This window comes from Rhinoderma darwinii, chromosome 7 (assembly GCF_050947455.1).
Source record: "Rhinoderma darwinii isolate aRhiDar2 chromosome 7, aRhiDar2.hap1, whole genome shotgun sequence".
Lineage (NCBI taxonomy): Eukaryota > Metazoa > Chordata > Amphibia > Anura > Rhinodermatidae > Rhinoderma > Rhinoderma darwinii.
The window spans coordinates 99,606,727-99,625,613 of record NC_134693.1 but is presented as its reverse complement, the minus strand read 5'-3'; the positions used below and the strand labels follow the sequence as shown (position 1 = coordinate 99,625,613).

The following is an 18,887-nucleotide window of genomic DNA, read 5'->3' as shown; positions in this document are numbered from 1 at the left end:
CTGTGACTGATCTGAACATTGAGGTCAATGGTAGGAGATCCAGGAAATATAGAACCTTGAAATGACGGTGTGTTTGATTACCCAGTATGACACAAAAATGTATCTGCGAGCAGGGATACAATAATGTGATTTTTTTTCCCCAAAGCTTTCCATCTGCAGCTAGACTTGCAAACAGCCAGAACTTTTTGGGCTTTGACTATTGGAATTTAGTGTCAACCAGACATTGTCAAGTATCAAACAATGACATTCAAAGGACTAATCGATGCCACTCCTTCTTGAGCAGTATACTTGAAATATCCCATGAAGATCCTATCCCTTCATCTGTAATCAGTTGTTAAAAGTAAAAGTTTAAATGGGTTTGTTCAGGATTAGAAAAACATTGCTGCTTTCTTCCAAAAACAGTGGCACATCTGTCCATTGGTTGTGTCTGCTATTGCTGCTCAACTAGTTAATGGGTCTGATCTATAACACCACACACAACCTGTGGAGATTTGTGGTGCTGTTTTTGGACAACCGCAGCCATATTTTTCAAATATAAGTAAATTGGGATACGGAATCCACTGCTGATACACACAGTCCACTCCATGTTCAGTGACAGAAAAACATATGACTTACAGTATGTAATCAATACAACATGTTACATGATTGTAATTATTTTCCTGTGCAATGACACCTACTACGCAAATTATGTTTTTACTTCTGTATCTGTCAATCAAATTACATCACTTCCGGTGAGTCGCCACAGAGTCAAGTCTACTAACAAGCCTAACTGTTGAGGTCACTGACAGTAATTTACATAGAGGCCTAGAAGAGAACACAGCAGGAAGTCTCCCCCATAAAGCCAGGAACATTTAAGGCTTCCAGACATGGGATAAATTGGGAGGATACATGCTTGAACAAGGTGATGGAATGTAGTTCAGAAGAAAAAAATGTGGCAATGTGCATAGAATTGGGATTTTTGTTATATTAATAAAGGGGATTATTTGTGGGGAAATGAGGCTTTATGTTGCTTATCATTTTCTCACTAAAGTTAAAAGAAAATTATTGAGTCATTTATGACATCATGATATTATATTATCTTGGTTTACTCTATGGGTAACAGATACTGGATAACTACCACTAGAAACAACCAATATAGTGCACAAAGAGTTAATCCCCTACACACCGTAAGTTTCAATGTTCACTGCTGACTGTTATTCTTCCTTTTCAATCATGAACCCGGTAGATCGTCTTTCTACCAAAATAGGAGTGTTTGAAACTATGTTACAGTGAATAGCATTGTTGGAAGACAGACACATGTTTTTATGATAGTCATAGGATGATAAGTGAACAATGCTTCATCTATGGCTGCAACATTTTAGGTTCTGTTTAATAACCTGATCTGTCAATCACGATGAGCAGGGCGAGAGAGCCGAGAGGAGTCATCCATTGGAAACATTTGGCCGCGCGCTGGCGAATTATGCAGCGGTTACTTATCTTAGGGCTCAATGTCCCTGTCTTTAATTCATGCTGTCCTCAGAAAGGACAACATGAACGTAGTGACAGGTTCTCTTTAACTCAGCCACAATGATGACACTCAAGAAAACAGATGTAGAAAGCAGGAGAAAGCACTGGGTAATCTTTGCTTAGGTCTTTAAACCGGCCAAAGATTCTACATTAATCATTGCTTTGTAAAGATGATCAAACTTTTGTTCCACTGAGTCAACTGCTTAGGAATGAGTAATAAGCAGAGCTTATTGTTGCCTTTTTTTGAATAAATTTCATATTCTTTCATATTTCTTTGTTGGAATCAGGGGGAATTGGCATCCGTCCTATAATGCAGTCTTCTTAAAAAGTAGAAACTAGAGAACACTCTCACAGCATTAGAAGTAGTGTATTCAATATTAAACACATGATACATCTTGGCTTTGTCAGTGCTTTGTTAGGTTGACAGAATGACAGAAATACTTAACTGTAATATATACCTTCAACAACATTTTAGATGAATATAAACCTAAAATTAAAAAAACGCAACCAACAATTATTGGCTTAATTTTTTTTTACACAAGACTGTCATATTAGTGTTCAGCTAAATTCACTAACTCCTCTGTCTGATTACCTTTCATCAAGTGTCTAACTATATAAAATGTTTGTGTTTTTAGAATTTAGTGATTTACATCCATATGCACATGGGACAAGAAAATACATTTTACAATTATATATTAAATAGTAAAACATTGGCTAAAATTAACACCAAAACGGAATTGGGTTATTAATGACATTGGACAATAAACTTGGACAACCAAGGCCAGGCAGCTGCTGCAAAGGCAAATAAAACCATAAAAGGGGGCCATCAACTACATTTAGAGGGAAATCAGCATAGATGGGGTTTCTTAAAAGCAGTAAGACTATGGAACTCTCCGCCAGTGGAAGTTGTTATAGGATGACGGTCCTGAAAATCATAACATTATAAATTATTGATTCAGGGACTTATTCTGGGGATGGAATTGTTTTCCATTCAGATGAGTACAAATGGCTTCTTTCTTATAGAGGTTGTTTTGCTTTCCTCTGGATCAGCACTACAGGATAACAGATTGAACTAGATTGACTTATGTATATGTATTCAGAATGCTATTAAGAATGTGATTCAATGTTTTTCTACCATAATGACAATTCCTAATTAGTTTGATTTTTATTGAAAACATTGTTAATAAAATTGGTCATAGAATTATTATTTCATAAACAGAGCAACCGTCCATTCTTTAGTATATATAGGTGATACTTAACTGTTATTTTGTTTCCTTAGTTCTTACTGCTTGGCTGCTTTTCTGCTCAGATTAGATCTCATCTGTAATCTGTGTCAACAGTTTAGCTACTGTGCTAACAGGGAGTCTGATGTAGTCTATAATCCACCTCCTGTCTCATCATTGGTCCAGGCTGCTGCTCCCTCCCCAATGCAGCTCTGCCTCTCCAGATTAGCTTTTGTGTATGAACACAAGTCTATCCCAAGCTCACCAGGCAATCAGTGCAAAGAGTGGGGATTTCCAGTATGACAAGGGTAGAATAAAGCAAATACTACTAAACCACCAGTAAAGAAGAGATGAACATTGGGTAATTTTTATTTTATTTTATAGCATACGGAGGCTAGACTAATGAGTCTTAGTAAGAGGGTTCCTGGAGAGTTGCTTTAAATTGCCCGGATACCTATGAGGTGAAAAGGTAGTTCATATCTGTGTTAATTTAGTTCTTTATTGGCAGAGATCTGCTGAAAATAAAATGGCATGTTAAAAACACTGTGGAAAATATTAGCAGCCAGGGCAAAGACTTAAAAGGCCCCCAATTATTTACTTTTTATATTTTAAAGCAGAAACATTACATGTAAGCGAGCAACACAGCAAAATAAATTCAGTCTGAACCAATTAACTTTGTAATTGCATAAGCTCTGACACTATGAGAGGCTATCATTAGCTAAAACTGATATTTGTTAACAGCATAATATCATAGTCTAAAAATCTAAAATTTGTGTAAGAAAAGTTGAATTTTAATAATTACATTGATTAAAAATTATACATTTAAAAGTCTGTATAGATAACAACATATTATAACCTATATAAATATATTTCCTACTAGTTCATTATACTCAAGATACCACAATATTCACATATTAAACCAAAAAAGGAAATCTTGAAATCATACAATTATATTCGTCAAAATACAATTTTATTAAACAATTTTTACAATTTATTATACATTAGTACAAAGTACAAAAAATAACCCCCCTCCCAAGTATATAATATAGACATTTAAAAATATATTAAAAGAAAGCCAGGTGATTCCTGATATAATATCGTAGGTCATAAGTCGTAATGAATCCTCACAAAATATATCTACACCCCTCAGGTAGAGTTCAAATTAAATACCATGTGTGTTACTATGTACACACGATCAATCAGAGCAATGCTATGTGTGTTACTGTGTACATAAAATACCAAACACGATCAATTAGAGCAATGCTATATAACTGTCAAAATGTATGATCATTGAAAATAGTGTGACCATTCTAGTAATCCTATTTCAAAGCAGTGTAGGAGAAAGGATAACAGTACAATTAGTAACACACACTGGTAGAAAGTTACTGGTGGTGATAGATCAGCATACCTGAGGACATGATGAGAGTATGGTAAGGCACCTGGACACCGAGCACCTCATAACAACATACAGAATTAGAGGAGCAGAGAATTTTTAATATGCATACAACACTAAAAATAACAAAGTTTTGTATTTAGACTATATAAAAGGTCACTACTCATGTCATAATTATAAATTGGTGAATACTTATTCCATCAGCAGGTGCATAGAGTGTAATCATAAGGCCCCATAGCAGAACTTAATGTAGGCCCCACTTTCTACTAAGAGCTTCAACAAATGTACTACACCTTCATTAAAGTTAATGTCCACGACTACATATTTAGGTCAAAAATTGTGTGCTAATTTATTTTATAAAATATCTTTAATGATTCATATTAGACAGTAAGCCTATGAGCATACATGGATGCCAGTGTAGTCGGAACTTGGATGATGTCTGAAATCGGTGAATCAGAATATCACAGCATAGCGGAATGTATCAGGGACTGTAAAGCAGTGTAGCACAGCGTAGGTGAAGGTTTGCAGCTGTCAGGAATGACTGGGACATTACTGAGTTGGAGCAGGCTAACCTAAGGTGCAGAGTCTAAGGAATTCCCCGTTATTTACCCTTAACACCCTCAAGTCGGTATAGGCTTTGCTGGTATGATTCCTAGTTCACGGTCCCCAGGATAGGGCACAATAGACGGTTAGGCCACCGATGCTGGGTGTGAAATGTTTTGTGCTCAGACAGATCTAGGTTCAGCAACAGGTGGACAACATCCAGTCCAGGGTCAGGCCAGAGCTCGATAAGCTATGTCAAAACGAAAGTCGAGTCAAACACAAGAAAACAGAGAACAGGAAAATATGTCAGGAAACCACCAAGGCTGGGATTCAAATTTTTAACAACAGGTTCTCTGTTTTGCTGACAAAAACATACGCGCTGGTGGGGAAGGGGGGGTCGTGGTGTTTGGTTGTATATCACGCCATGGAAAATTATGCTAATAATCAAATAAAACAATTACAATATTCCAAATACACCCTATATTAAAGTGGACTCAATAAAGAAATTCAATGTCCAGAATGTTTAACTGGATTGCCACACTATGTATATAATTACATAAGCGTGCATACCTATCTACCCACACTCATTGTATTAAACTCACCCATAACATATAGACCTACATGTGCACATTCAATATCCTAAACAAGCTCAGCCCATTTAGGGTATGTTCACACGCCCTATTTACGGACGTAATTCGGGCATTTTAACCTCGTAAAAAAGACGCCCGCATCAAAGAAGTGCCTGTCACTTCTTGAGATGTAATTGGAGCCGTTTTCCATTGACACCATGGAAAAACAGCTCCAATTACATCCGTAATGGACGCAGCGAAAAGCGCCTGCACTTGCCATTACGTCTGAAATTGCGGAGCTGTTTTCTCCTGAAAACAGCTGCGTGATTTCAGCCATTACGGACGTGTACGTGTGAACATACCCTTAGGTAGGCTATGCACTGTGAGAAAGGTGGAGAGCCCTCTGTAGATAGTGCCCCAAGAGAGGCCCCGGTAGATAGTCTCCCCCCCGTAGAGTTCCATGTAGATAGTGGCCCCTATAGTGGCCCCTGTTTATAGCGCCCCCTGTAGGCTATAGGCTGTAAATAGGGCCCCCTGTAGATAGGGCCCCCCATAGTCCCCTGTAGATAGTGCCCCCTGTAGCATCCTCTGCAGCTAGTGCCCCCTGTAGCGTCCCCTGTATATAGGGCCCCATGTATAGTCCCCTGTAGCTAGGGTCCCCTGTAGCAAGGACTCCTTATATAATCCCCTGTAGATAGGGACCCCAACACTGCCCACTGTAAGAAAAAAAAATAATGTTATTCTTACCTGTCCCTGTTCCCACGCTATCCTCCAGTGACAATTGAGTGCACGGGACCGGTTCCAGATTCCCGCTTCCCCCTGTTTTGTGACTCGTCTGTAATTTTAACAACCGGTTCAGGAGAACCCGGGCGAACCGGCCGGATCCCACCCCTGCTGATAACCAAGCACTGCAACAATGCAGCAGTTCCCCTTTAAAATCCAAGAGGAGTGATGTCATGAGTCTCTCAGAGTCCCAATCTTGCGGCTGCAGCTGCGCAGCACAAGCAGAGGAGAGTCGTGTCGTTACCATGGCAACGGGACACCACGGCTATTCTGTTTGTGCTGCATAACTCCAGATGCAATATAGGGATCATAAGCGGTGCAGAGAGCCATAGATCCCACCGCTGATAATATCCGTTTTGAGGAATCTGTTGATTAGTGATATCATTATGGCTGCAAACAGCCTCGACTACAGCTAACTGTATATGGATTTATGCAGTTAGTATTAAACTCAATAGAAGCTGTACAAATGTGTATGCATTAAACTTCTAGTGGTGGCTGCAGGTAGCAACTAGGACAGTGTCACAACAAACAGGGGAACCAGTACAGTGTGGGCACTCTCCCGCCATGGCCCCATAACAGTCATGTGCCTTCATGGAATGTAAGCCACTAATAATCAGCTATCAGTAATTGGTAGTATAAGTAATATTGATCCACGGTCACATTATCATTTCAGTTAACATACCACCAACCTGATTAAAATCCTGCTATTACATTTTTAGGACCAATCTAAAAGTCATATTTATGAGCATGTGGTGAACAAATATCCTGTATAAGCTATATTCTTACTAAAACGTCATGCTTTTGTTATAAACTGGACTAATTCACTGCAGGGTAAATTGAAGGCAAAACAATGAAATGAATGGATGGGATAAAATGAAGCAAATATTGTGTTTAGATTTCTGTATTGTCATTATTTTCAATGGTATGACATAAAAATGAATTGCTATGATAGCCTCTTAATTTTCCTTAACAATCCACCTTTCACGTGGTTCGAGTGTTTGAGCATGATGGTAATTCTCCTGAACTGTGTGACTTTGGGAATGTTCCAGCCCTGTGAAGATGTTGACTGTTCCTCTGATCGGTGCCAAATCCTTCAAGTAAGTTCTTATCATTTTAAAACTTAAAATGCACATATTGAATTGTCAAGAGTCAATCTTGAACTGCACATCATCTAGAGCAGAGTTTTCCAAACGTTTGTAGCCACATTTAGAAGTAAAATGTTTCACCATACTCAAATTACTGAGACTTTTATTACCAAATTCACTACCAATTACTCCTAAATAGAAAGTGTCAATCATATTGTGCTTGTCTAGTCTTAAAGTGCAGGTTATATCAGTGGTATTGAACTTAGGCTGCTAATATGGTTCTAATGCTGTGGCCATGTTCAATGCGGTCAATAGACCGTGGCATTTAAAGAGAAACTATCACTAGTTTATTAATTCCCTATCTCCTAACTAATCTTATAGGCACTGCCAAGCTGATAACTACAGTGTGATTTCTTTTTCAAAAACGTTTATTATTTGCAAAGTTTTGACAATTTTTCTAAATATGCAAATTTGGCTATAATAGCCAAATAGGAGGTGACTCTTTCTTTTCACTCTGGGTGGTGTCGTGTTTTCTATATGACGCTGTCCGATCCCCTTCCCTGCCCAGCAACACCGCGTAATCTTATAGTATACAGATTCCATTCCCGACTGGGTATTCAAATGGTGATACCTCTGGTTGTGTCACAGCTAGAACTGCGATCCTGGTGTCATATGAAAGATTAGAATCTCCTCTTTAGTATGACACCAATTCTAGGTGGTCATTTTTCTAGGTGGTCCACAGCTGGAGATATGGCTGTTTTAAGTGATCCCCTTCCCTGTAGCTTTAGTTTCACACTGTGTGATGCAGCTTGATGCTGATAGGACAGGTCAGGGGTTGTGATGCAGCTCCACCTCAGGAGAATCGCTGCGGTTACCTCCCACTTATTAAGTATAGGCTCATTTGCATATTTAGAAAAAAAGCTCATAACTTTTAAAATAATAGACATTTTGGGACACAAATTTCACTAGCATTATCAGTCTGACAGCACCTATTAGATTAGCTAGGAGATAGGGCATTACTAAACTAGTGACAGCTTCTTTAAATATGATGTTCTGTATCGTATTGTTCTGAAACCTCCATATAATATTAACCCCTTAATACCGAAAGTATTTTAAACCTTAATGACCGAGTTTTATGTTTTTCCATTGTCGCATTCAAAAAGCTATAACTTTTTTATTTTTCCATCGACATAGCTGTATAAGGACTTTGTTTTTGCGGGACAAGTTGTATTTTTTAATAGCATCATTTTGGGGTACATATAATTTATTGATAAACTGTTTACCATTTGGTATAAATAACATAATAACCTTATTCTGCGGGTCCTTATGATTGCGGCGATACCAAATTCATATAGGTTTTTTTTATGTTTTACTACCTTTACACTGCAAAAACACATTTTTTTCAAAAATCGCCATATTTTAAGAGCCATAACTTTTTTATTTTTCCACCGATGCAGCTGTATGAGGGCTTTTGTTTTTGCAGGATGACTTGAAGTTTTTATTGGTACCATTTTGGAGTACATGCGACTTTCTGATCACTTTTTATCAAATTCTTTTGAAGTTAGAATGAACAGAAAGCAATTCTGGCATTGTTTTTTTATTTTACTTTTTACGGCGTTCCCTGTGCGGGTTAAATAATGTAATACTTTTATAGTTGGGGTCGTTACGGACGTGGCGATACCAAATATGAATAACTTTTTACTTTTTTTTTTTTATAATAAAGTGTTTTGTAAGGGGAGCAAGTGGGTTTTTAATTTATTTTTACTTGGAACTTTTATTTCTTTCAAACCTTATCTTACTTTTTTTTAACTTTTTTTAGTCTCACTAGTGGACTTTACTGTGCGATGTTTTGATCGCTTTTATAATACACTGCAATACTTCTGTGTTGCAGTGTATTATTGCCTGTCAGTGTAAAACTGACAGGCATCTGATAGGCCATGCCCCTGGCCTAACATCACAAAATGCAGACCTGTTAGGCCCCAGGCTGCCATAGAAACCATTGGCACCCTGCAATGCACGAGGGGTGCCAGTGGGGTGAGAGAGGGAGCCCCCACCCTCTAAAAACACTCAGATGCGGCGGTCACTATTGAGTGCCGCGTCTGAGGGATTAAATAGTCTGCTAATAGTCTCCGATCGTTGCCCTGAACCCCGAGGCAGTTAGCAACAGACCGGGCTTCAGGAGCACTCCACCCAATGCAGGAAAACTGTTTCTGAAGTGCCGATGTGAAAAGGCGGCACTTCAAAAGAACTACCCTGAACGGCCGTTGCACAAAGACTATACGCCGGTCGTTAAGGGGTTAATATGCATAAATGATGTTTTATACATTTCTTTGACTGCACAGGGGTTCTAAATTTCAAGCAGACTCAGACAGTCCCTACTAGGGTTTCTCTATGTATTGTCCACTACAGTTACTTACAGATGTAGCCATCTTTATCTTGACTTTTAACGCATTAAATACACAGTGGAAAGAAACTTTAACTTGACTTTTTCAATTACTTTTTAATGGCTTTTGTTGTGGGATATCACGCTGCAGCAAGTTATCAGAGTCAAGATAAATTTGGCTGCATCTGTATGGCTGCTTTTAAGGGCAACACAAGGAATCCACAATACTGACAGCGTAGTCAGCGGTGGAATACCAAGTGTGTACCATATGTTGCCTACTTTTGTTATTGTTTTGATGTTTTAAATTGATCACATGATTCATTGTTTATTAAAGTTAATCATATGATAAATGGACAGTAATATTTCATGATTGAATCCTAACCATTTTCTTCTCACATTTACATCAGGTATTTGATGACTTCATCTTTATCTTCTTTGCAATGGAGATGGTAGTTAAGATGGTGGCCTTAGGAATTTTTGGGAAGAAGTGTTACCTTGGAGACACATGGAATAGATTGGATTTCTTCATTGTAATGGCGGGGTAGGTAAATACTTTAGCACCTCAAATTGAATCTATTGTGAAGATATGTTCCTCCTTAAGGAAAAATTATTAAGGCATGATCGTTGTGAAGATGACTTCTAAAACACAGCGAATCGCGCAACATACATAAAAGAACGAATGCAGAACTTCCTTGAGCAAATATAAACTCATAAGTAGGAAAGCGAAAAAGTCTTCATCATAACAAATTGCACAGATGTGTCCACTGTTGATTTTTCTATAATTGTGTTAAGTCAGACAATTTGTCATGATACTAATTCAATACAATCTCACGCCATCCAGTAGAAAAAATTATGCGTTAAGAGTATATGTTTTTTTAACATGGGAATCTATGGGCGATGGATAGCATTCATCATAGGCATCCATCAAAGCCATCCAGTTTAAAAGCGTATATGTTAAGCATAGACTTTATTTAAAATGGGAGTTTATAGACGATCAATGGCCGACGAATACCTCTGATGGATGACATCTGTCGGCTATCTGTTGCCAATAGACTACCATGTTAAAAAAACGGTTTTATTAACATAGGGCGACGGGTGGCTGACAGGTGGTATCCACAAGGAAAATAGAAAGTTTTTCTCCAGCTCACCAATCTTGGCGTTTTGATCCCAGATTGCGCACGGATCCTCGAGATGGCATTCGGTTAAATCCTGATGCAAAGGATAACAATTTTTGATCCAGCGCTGAGTTTAAAAGGAAAAATCTTCCACTTTATTGAAAAAACGTTTAAAACTTACACAAGCACAGAGGGGTGGATGCACAGAGCCTACGCGTTTCAACCTATTCACTCAGTCTTAATCATGGCATGTCATACAACCTTACTGTTCCACCCTTGTATGCGCAATCGCAGGTAGGGGGACTCCCATTACCACCTTTTGCCCAATCCCTGTTTACATAGGGTGGAGATAGCTCAAGGGAAATCCAGTCAAATAACCATATGTTGCCAAAACAAAAGGTATTTAAATATACACCTAAGTTTGTATAGGACATGTTATACCCATTCCAATGTTTTACACATAACTTGAAATAGGTGGCCTAAAAGGATGTATAGTATCAGGTAAATATTTATAATGAATAAAATATTCTTGAAATATGTGTTTTTGTAGGGCTCTGTTCACATGGAGCTTTCTGCCTGCAGAATCAAAAATCAATCAACTCAGTTTTTTTTGGGGGGATAGTTATGCACCACAGGTGTCCTTCAACTCCTTTTTTTGTGCGTATTTTGCAGCGTGTTAAAAACGCGGCAAAAAAAACTAACAAAATAACCTCAGTGTGAACAGTGCCTAATTTGGTCAATATTAAATAGATATCATTATTACCGATATAGTTTTGCTGGAATTTTTAGGCCAGAGACTGGATTGGTCAGCACATACGAATGCATTAGGTCTACAGAAATTTTGTTTAAAAATTTTAATAAAATAATGAATAAAGTTTAATGTTGAACATGAGATATTAGATTTTACATTTTAAAGTTACCAACAATAATTTTGTTTTAGCAAATTAAGAGAAGCAAGCGATCTAGATCTCCATTCAGTAATGTCAAAACAAACATTATGATGTGAAGAGAAAAAGGGAATCTATGTCAATATCAGTAATGAAACTTTTTTCTCAAATTCAAGCCCTTTGGAACCTTTGTATTTAAATTATATATCCAAAAGGCCTCCCTATCCAAAAGGGTGTGTTTTTGTTTTCTCCCTCTAAGGCCTCATTTACACGAACGTGATATACGTCCGTGAGACTCGCGTGCTTTTCACGCGGGTCGCACGGACCTATACAAGTCTATGGGGGCATGCAGACGGTCCGTGAGTTTTGCTCAGTGTGAGTGCGCTGAAAAAAACTCACGACATGTTCTATAATTCTGCGTTTTTCGCGCATCACGCACCCATTGAAGTCAATGGGTGCGTGAAAACCACGAAGGTCGCACGGAAGCACTTCCGTGCGAACTGCGTGATTCGCGCAAGAGCTGTCAAACTGAATGTAAACAGAAAAGCACCACGTGCTTTTCTGTTTACAAACATCCGAATGGAGTGTCTTAGACATGAGCGAACCGAACTTTACCGGGTTCGGCTGAACTCGTTTTGACCGAACCCGGCAGGAGACAGTCACTGTGCAGGGTGCTGAAAGAGTTAAACTGGTTCAGCACCCTGGACGGTGACTTCCGATTCCAATATACGTGAACGTGTAAAAAAAAAAAAGTTCTGACTTACCGATAACTCCCGGCTTCTTCCTCCAGTCTGACCTCCCGGGATGACAATTCAGTCCAAGTGACAGCTGCAGCCAATCACAAGCCAAGCACAGGCTGCAGCGGTCACATGGACTGCCGCGTTATCCAGGGAGGTGGGGCCAGATGTCAAGAGAGGCGCGTCACCAAGGACGCGTCACCAAGGACGCGTCACCAAGGCAACGGCCGGGAAGTTCTCGGTAAGTACGAACCTCTTTTTTTTTAAACAGGTTACTCGATATGGTGATCGGAATGCACTGTCAAGGGTGCTGAAAGAGTTACTGCCGATCAGTTAACTCTTTCAGCACCATGGACAGTGACTGACGTCGACTAGCCTCATCTCTATGATGGTGGCTGTGCGAAAATCACGCAGCCGCGCATCATACACGGATGACACACGGAGCTGTCAAGTGCCTTTTGCGCACGCAAAACGCTGCATTTTTTTGCGCGCGCAAAACGCACACGCTCGTGTAAATGAGGCCTAACTGTGGTTTTGATTTTTTTCTATTGCATATGTGCAGAAAGTTTTGGCAGATCCGTTATGGCAAAAATTGAAATGTTTTGTTGCATTGGAAATACTAGATCGGGTCGGATTTCTGATGTATCCCAAATGCTCCAGAATCAGAGTTTTGAACTTACGGGTAGTGCATCCTATATACATGAGTTTACATTCTTTGCATTCAATGACATATACTACCAGTTCACTATTACAATTAATGTACTCTTTTACGGGAAAAATTCTCTCTCCACTGGAATTCTGAATTTTTTTAGGCCTGAGGCCTCATTTACACGAACGTGTTAAACGTCCGTGGGACGGCCGTTGAAACAGCGGCCATCCCATGGACCTATGTAATTCAATGTGGCCGTTCACACAGCCGTTGTTTCAACGGACCGTGTGAAGGGTCCGTGCGAAAATATGTCCGTTCTTTTCGCGCATCACGCATCCCTCCATAGACTCTCAACTATGGGGGATGCGTGACATCGCATCCCGCAGCGCTGAGCACGGATGCACCTCGGACGTGAAAAACGGCAGTTTTTTACCCGAGATGCGCAGCGGTCGTGTAAATAAGGCCTTATTCACACGAACGTGTCAGTTTCACGCACGTAAAAAACGCAGTGGTTTTTTTGCGTTGCAGTTCCGTATGACATCCTTGTGTCTGCGTTTTTTATGTGCGTATGTCATCTGTATGTCACGCGTTTTTTTACATCAGCAAAATAAACTGAAAGAGGTGTTTTTCTTTTTCTCATCATTTCTTTAGCAATTGGTGCGTGAATCACTCACAGCACACGTATGGCGTCTGTGCGCTGTCCGTGATTTTCACGCACCCATTGACTTCAATGGGTGCGCGATGCTCAAAAAACGTACAAGTATAGGACATGCAGTGTTTCACGCAGCGTGAAAAACTGAATGTCTGAATGGCCCCATTGAATTGCATAGGTTCGTGTGACGTCCGTTGTTGTAACATGCATAACACGGATGTGAAATACGCTCGTGTGAATAAGGCCTAACTAGGATGAACATAAGCGCATACTTTTCAGGGATGTGAACCGCGCCTGAAGAAACCATGTTGTTGTAGCCATGTAGGTTTGCTTCTTTCTGATGAATATAAAGATGGAGATAAAGTATTTCCCGGTGTGGGGGCTCTTCTAGACACAATCCTATATCCCTGTTCAAGTATGCCATCCAATTCTATATCCTCTCTCAGAATGGGGAGACATTTGTGTACAATATTTTTGATTTTGGTGAAATGGTTGTTATACTGTAAAACAAGAGTGGGAATATGTTTTTTAGTGGTCATGTTATGCTTTTTTGTGTCAAATAGTAATTGATGTCATGTTTTTGTGCTCACAACAGATTTGGCTCTATTTAGGGTCCATTTCTTGTAACCCCTTCTATCCAATCTTTGAAAAATTTGTTGTTGTTCATAGGAAAAATGTTCCGCATTAGTACAGATTCTTTCGCTCGTATTAATTCCCCTACTGGTATTGACGTAATTGTGAGTTTTGGATGGCTACTGGACGCATGTAATATTGTGTTACCTGTAATTTTTTTACGATATGTACTGCTATTGATTAATTTGCCCGCTTTAGATTCCAGTTTTAAATCCAAAAACGAAATGGATTCTTTATTGAAAGAAGAATGTGTCAATTTTAAATGACAGTCGTTAGTGTTGATGTATTCCATGAACATTGGTATGGCAGACATATCTCCCTCCCAGATGAATAGGAGATCATCAATATATCTGCCATACCAATGCGCATGCTCTCTAAATGGATTATCTGGGCGAAAAACTCATAAATTCCTCCCACCAAGCCATGACCGAATTGGCCACAGACGGAGAGAACTTTGCTCCCATAGAAATACATGTGAGTTGTAAGTAATACCTGCTATTAAATTGAAAATAATTATGGGTGATTAGAAATTGCAAAACATCAATAATGGAACCACATAGATCATGACTGTAATTACTATATTTCAATAAATGGTGATTTATGGCCGTAAGGGCTATTTCATGTGGTATGCTTGTATATAAGTACACCACATCGCAACTCATCCATGTGAAATTCTTGGTATCCGCCAATGCATCTGTTGGAGGCATCAATTTTTTTTACATGTATGATTCACATCTCGCGCCGTACAGCTCGGGTTATGTCAGATTTAGAGAGCAAGTAAGGGAGGATACATCTGTACTTGATTTCTCCTGCTCTGGACATTACATCACAAGTAAGTGGACAGAGGAAGGAAAAATAAGTATTTATATATATATATATATATATATATACAGTGAAGGAAATAAGTATTTGATCCCTTGCTGATTTTGTAAGTTTGCCCACTGTCAAAGACATGAACAGTCTAGAATTTTTTAGGCTAGGTTAATTTTACCAGTGAGAGATAGATTATATAAAAAAAATAAAAGAAAATCACATTGTCAAAATTATATATATTTATTTGCATTGTGCACAGAGAAATAAGTATTTGATCCCTTTGGCAAACAATACTTAATACTTGGTGGCAAAAACCTTGTTGGCAAGCACAGCAGTCAGACGTTTTTTTGTAGTTAATGATGAGGTTTGCACACATGCTAGATGGAATTTTGGCCCACTCCTCTTTGCAGATCATCTGTAAATCATTAAGATTTCGAGGCTGTCGCTTGGCAACTCGGATTTTCAGCTCCCTCCATAAGTTTTCGATGGGATTAAGGTCTGGAGACTGGCTAGGCCACACCATGACCTTAATGTGCTTCTTTTTGAGCCACTCCTTTGTTGACTTGTCTGTATGTTTCGGGTCATTGTCGTGCTGGAAGACCCAGCCACGAGCCATTTTTAATGTCCTGATGGAGGGAAGGAGGTTGTCACTCAGGATTTGACGGTACATGGCTCCATCCATTCTCCCATTGATGCGGTGAAGTAGTCCTGTGCCCTTAGCAGAGAAACACCCCCAAAACATAATGTTTCCACCTCCATGCTTGACAGTGGGGACGGTGTTATTTGGGTCATAGGCAGCATTTCTCTTCCTCCAAACACGGCGAGTAGAGTTAATGCCAAAGAGCTCAATTTTAGTCTCATCTGACCACAGCACCTTCTCCCAATCACTCTCAGAATCATCCAGATGTTAATTTGCTAACTTCAGACGGGCCTGTACATGTGTCTTCTTGAGCAGGGGGACCTTGCGGGCACTGCAGGATTTTAATCCATTACGGCGTAATGTGTTACCAATGGTTTTCTTGGTGACTGTGGTCCCAGCTACCTTGAGATCATTAACAAGTTCCCCCCGTGTAGTTTTCAGCTGAGCTCTCACCTTCCTCAGGATCAAGGATACCCCACGAGGTGAGATTTTGCATGGAGCCCCAGATCGATGTCGGTTGACAGTCATTTTGTATGTCTTCCATTTTCTTACTATTGCACCAACAGTTGCCTCCTTCTCACCCAGCGTCTTACTTATGGTTTTGTAGCCCATTCCAGCCTTGTGCAGGTCTATGATCTTGTCCCTGACATCCTTAGAAAGCTCTTTGGTCTTGCCCATGTTGTAGAGGTTAGAGTCAGACTGATTAATTGAGTCTGTGGACAGGAGTCTTTTATACAGGTGACCATGTAAGACAGCTGTCTTTAATGCAGGCACCAAGTTGATTTGGAGCGTGTAACTGGTCTGGAGGAGGCTGAACTCTTAATGGTTGGTAGGGGATCAAATACTTATTTCTCTGTGCACAATGCAAATAAATATATATAATTTTGACTATGTGATTTTCTTTATTTTTTTTTATATAATCTATCTCTCACTGGTAAAATTAACCTAGCCTAAAAATTCTAGACTTTTCATGACTTTGACAGTGGGCAAACTTACAAAATCAGCAAGGGATCAAATACTTATTTCCTCCACTGTATATATATATATATATATATATATATGTATATATATATATATATATATACAGTCCAGATACAGATGAACACAGCACTCCAACATACCTATATATCAGGCAATGTGCTCGTTATCAGGGGATTAATCAATTCCACAACTTGAGATAGAAAGCAACCATAGAACGAAGTAACGGCACCAGGACTCCAGGATAGATGAAACAGGGTGGATTTATTCACCTCAAGTGAGCAACGTTTCGGTTCAACAAAGAACCTTTCTCAAGCTATCACATACTACACACAGTGTCAAGTATAAATAGGAAGTACATACAGTAATTCACAGAAAGCCTATTAGGTGTACAGTTTACATAAAATACATATATAAATATGATACCCAACCTATCTCAAAGGCTCGTATTTAAAGTGCACACATTTCTTTATGAATTCATATAAAGAATAAATTATGCATCGTAGTAAAGTGTATAAAAATTGTGAACAGTGGTGAAACTAGCAGTTAAGCTGATTTGGAGAGATGCAGAGGCCAATTAAAAGTTTATATATATGCAAAACTTACAGTTAGTAGTATCAAATCGGTATCCGACTTCACCAGCATGTAGCTTCCGCGCATATCTACTGCGCATGCTCAATGATGGCGTCCAAACCGGAAGTTTAATCCAGTGGAACGCATAGAGCAAAGAGATCACTATTGCGCATGCGCAAAGATGGAGCTTGCGTTCCAGTCATTCTGCGCATGCATCAACATTGACGATAGTGTCAATAGAGAGTATGTATAATGAAAAAGGAATTACTGGAAGTAGAGACAGTCTGTAAATATAGATTCATGCACAGTACAGCATCCATATGGATGCACCAAAAAGGCATGAATCAAAAAAAGTAAAAAAAGGGGGAGGGGAGCAGACGACCAACAATAATGTGACCCCAGCTGAAGACCTATCATACATCAAAGCATGATATATCCTAATAAATTGTCCATGTGACTGTAGTCACCATTCAGACATAATGAGCTCCTCTCACACTTAACAGGGATAATATCATCCCAAACAGGGATATGAAATATATCCAAACCCAAAATATCAAGGGAAGGACCCATATTACAAGTATAGTCAACATGCGTTTTTATTTAGAAATAGGGAGCTCACTTTATTTATATGGAACATAGTGCAAAACGTGAGGGGGGGTGGGGTACTCTACAGTATAGTTCACTACAGCTTCATTATCCAAAGTGTAAATACATACAAAACACTACATCGCTATATTCTGGGAGAAAACATTTTTTTTTGAAGAGCCAATGTATATTTTTCTGTTCGAGATATTACAATCCCAGAGAATAGGCATCTGCTGTTTCCAGCAGCTCTCATATTGCTTCACATAGAGCTATGTGTCTGAAAAATGTAGAAAAGAAGAAAGATTAATACACAGTATTCATAAACACAAATACAGTAGAATCCATTAAAAATATGTACAGGAGAAGTCCAAATTAGACTCTAATTTGTACATATACACAAGGCAAACTATACTTTCGAGTAAGCCCACCGATAATAAACCTCAGGTATCATGGCAAATTCCCCCCCCCCCCTCTCTAAATATGTGGGCCACAAGGGTACTCAATATTTAGCCACTTGGGAGACATGGTTTCCAACCTATAAATCCACTCCAACTTCTTTCTTTTAAGGGCCAGACCTCTATCACCACCACGTCTCTTTTGAGTTACTGAATCTATGATTCTAAATTTTAATTGTGACACACCATGTTTTTCTTCATAGAAGTGGTAAATCCTGTCTCTTTGTGTTAATATTGGATTTATCATTTCTCATCCTGAAACGTACTTCTGTTGTGGTCTCACCCACAACTCAACATATAAATAACAAATGATAATTGACATGTGAAGAAACCCTTGATATTCATTAATCTACCAGATTGTGGATGACTAAAGGAGCTGCCTTTAATCATATTATTACAGATGTTACATCCTAGGCATGGGTAATATCCATGTTTCGGAGGGGCCAAAAAAGTTTGTCGCTTTCGTTTTGACCCAATATCAGCCTTGACCATACTATTTGTGATTGTTTTACCCCTTCTATAGGCCATCATAGGTTTCTCCTGGAATTCAACTATTTACGGAAAAGCTCTACTTAGTACATTCCAGTCTTTCCTCAGAATGTCTCCAATTTGTGAACTTATTATAGAGAAGGTAGAAACAAAAGGTAAGCGAATCTTCCTTTCTTTAGTTAGCTTCCCACTCAAG

At 39.1% G+C, this 18,887-nt stretch overlaps 1 protein-coding gene across 2 annotated transcripts in view; it reads left to right on the top strand.

Annotated features, from left to right (window-relative positions):
* Positions 1-18,887, top strand: part of CACNA1I (calcium voltage-gated channel subunit alpha1 I) — an 884,757-nt gene that overhangs the window by 342,899 nt on the left and 522,971 nt on the right. For both annotated transcript variants that reach the window (XM_075833728.1, XM_075833727.1), the window contains exons 3-4: positions 7,003-7,114; positions 9,893-10,026. In XM_075833728.1, coding sequence (XP_075689843.1) covers positions 7,003-7,114; positions 9,893-10,026 — 246 coding nt within the window. The remainder of the gene's footprint in view (positions 1-7,002; positions 7,115-9,892; positions 10,027-18,887) is intronic.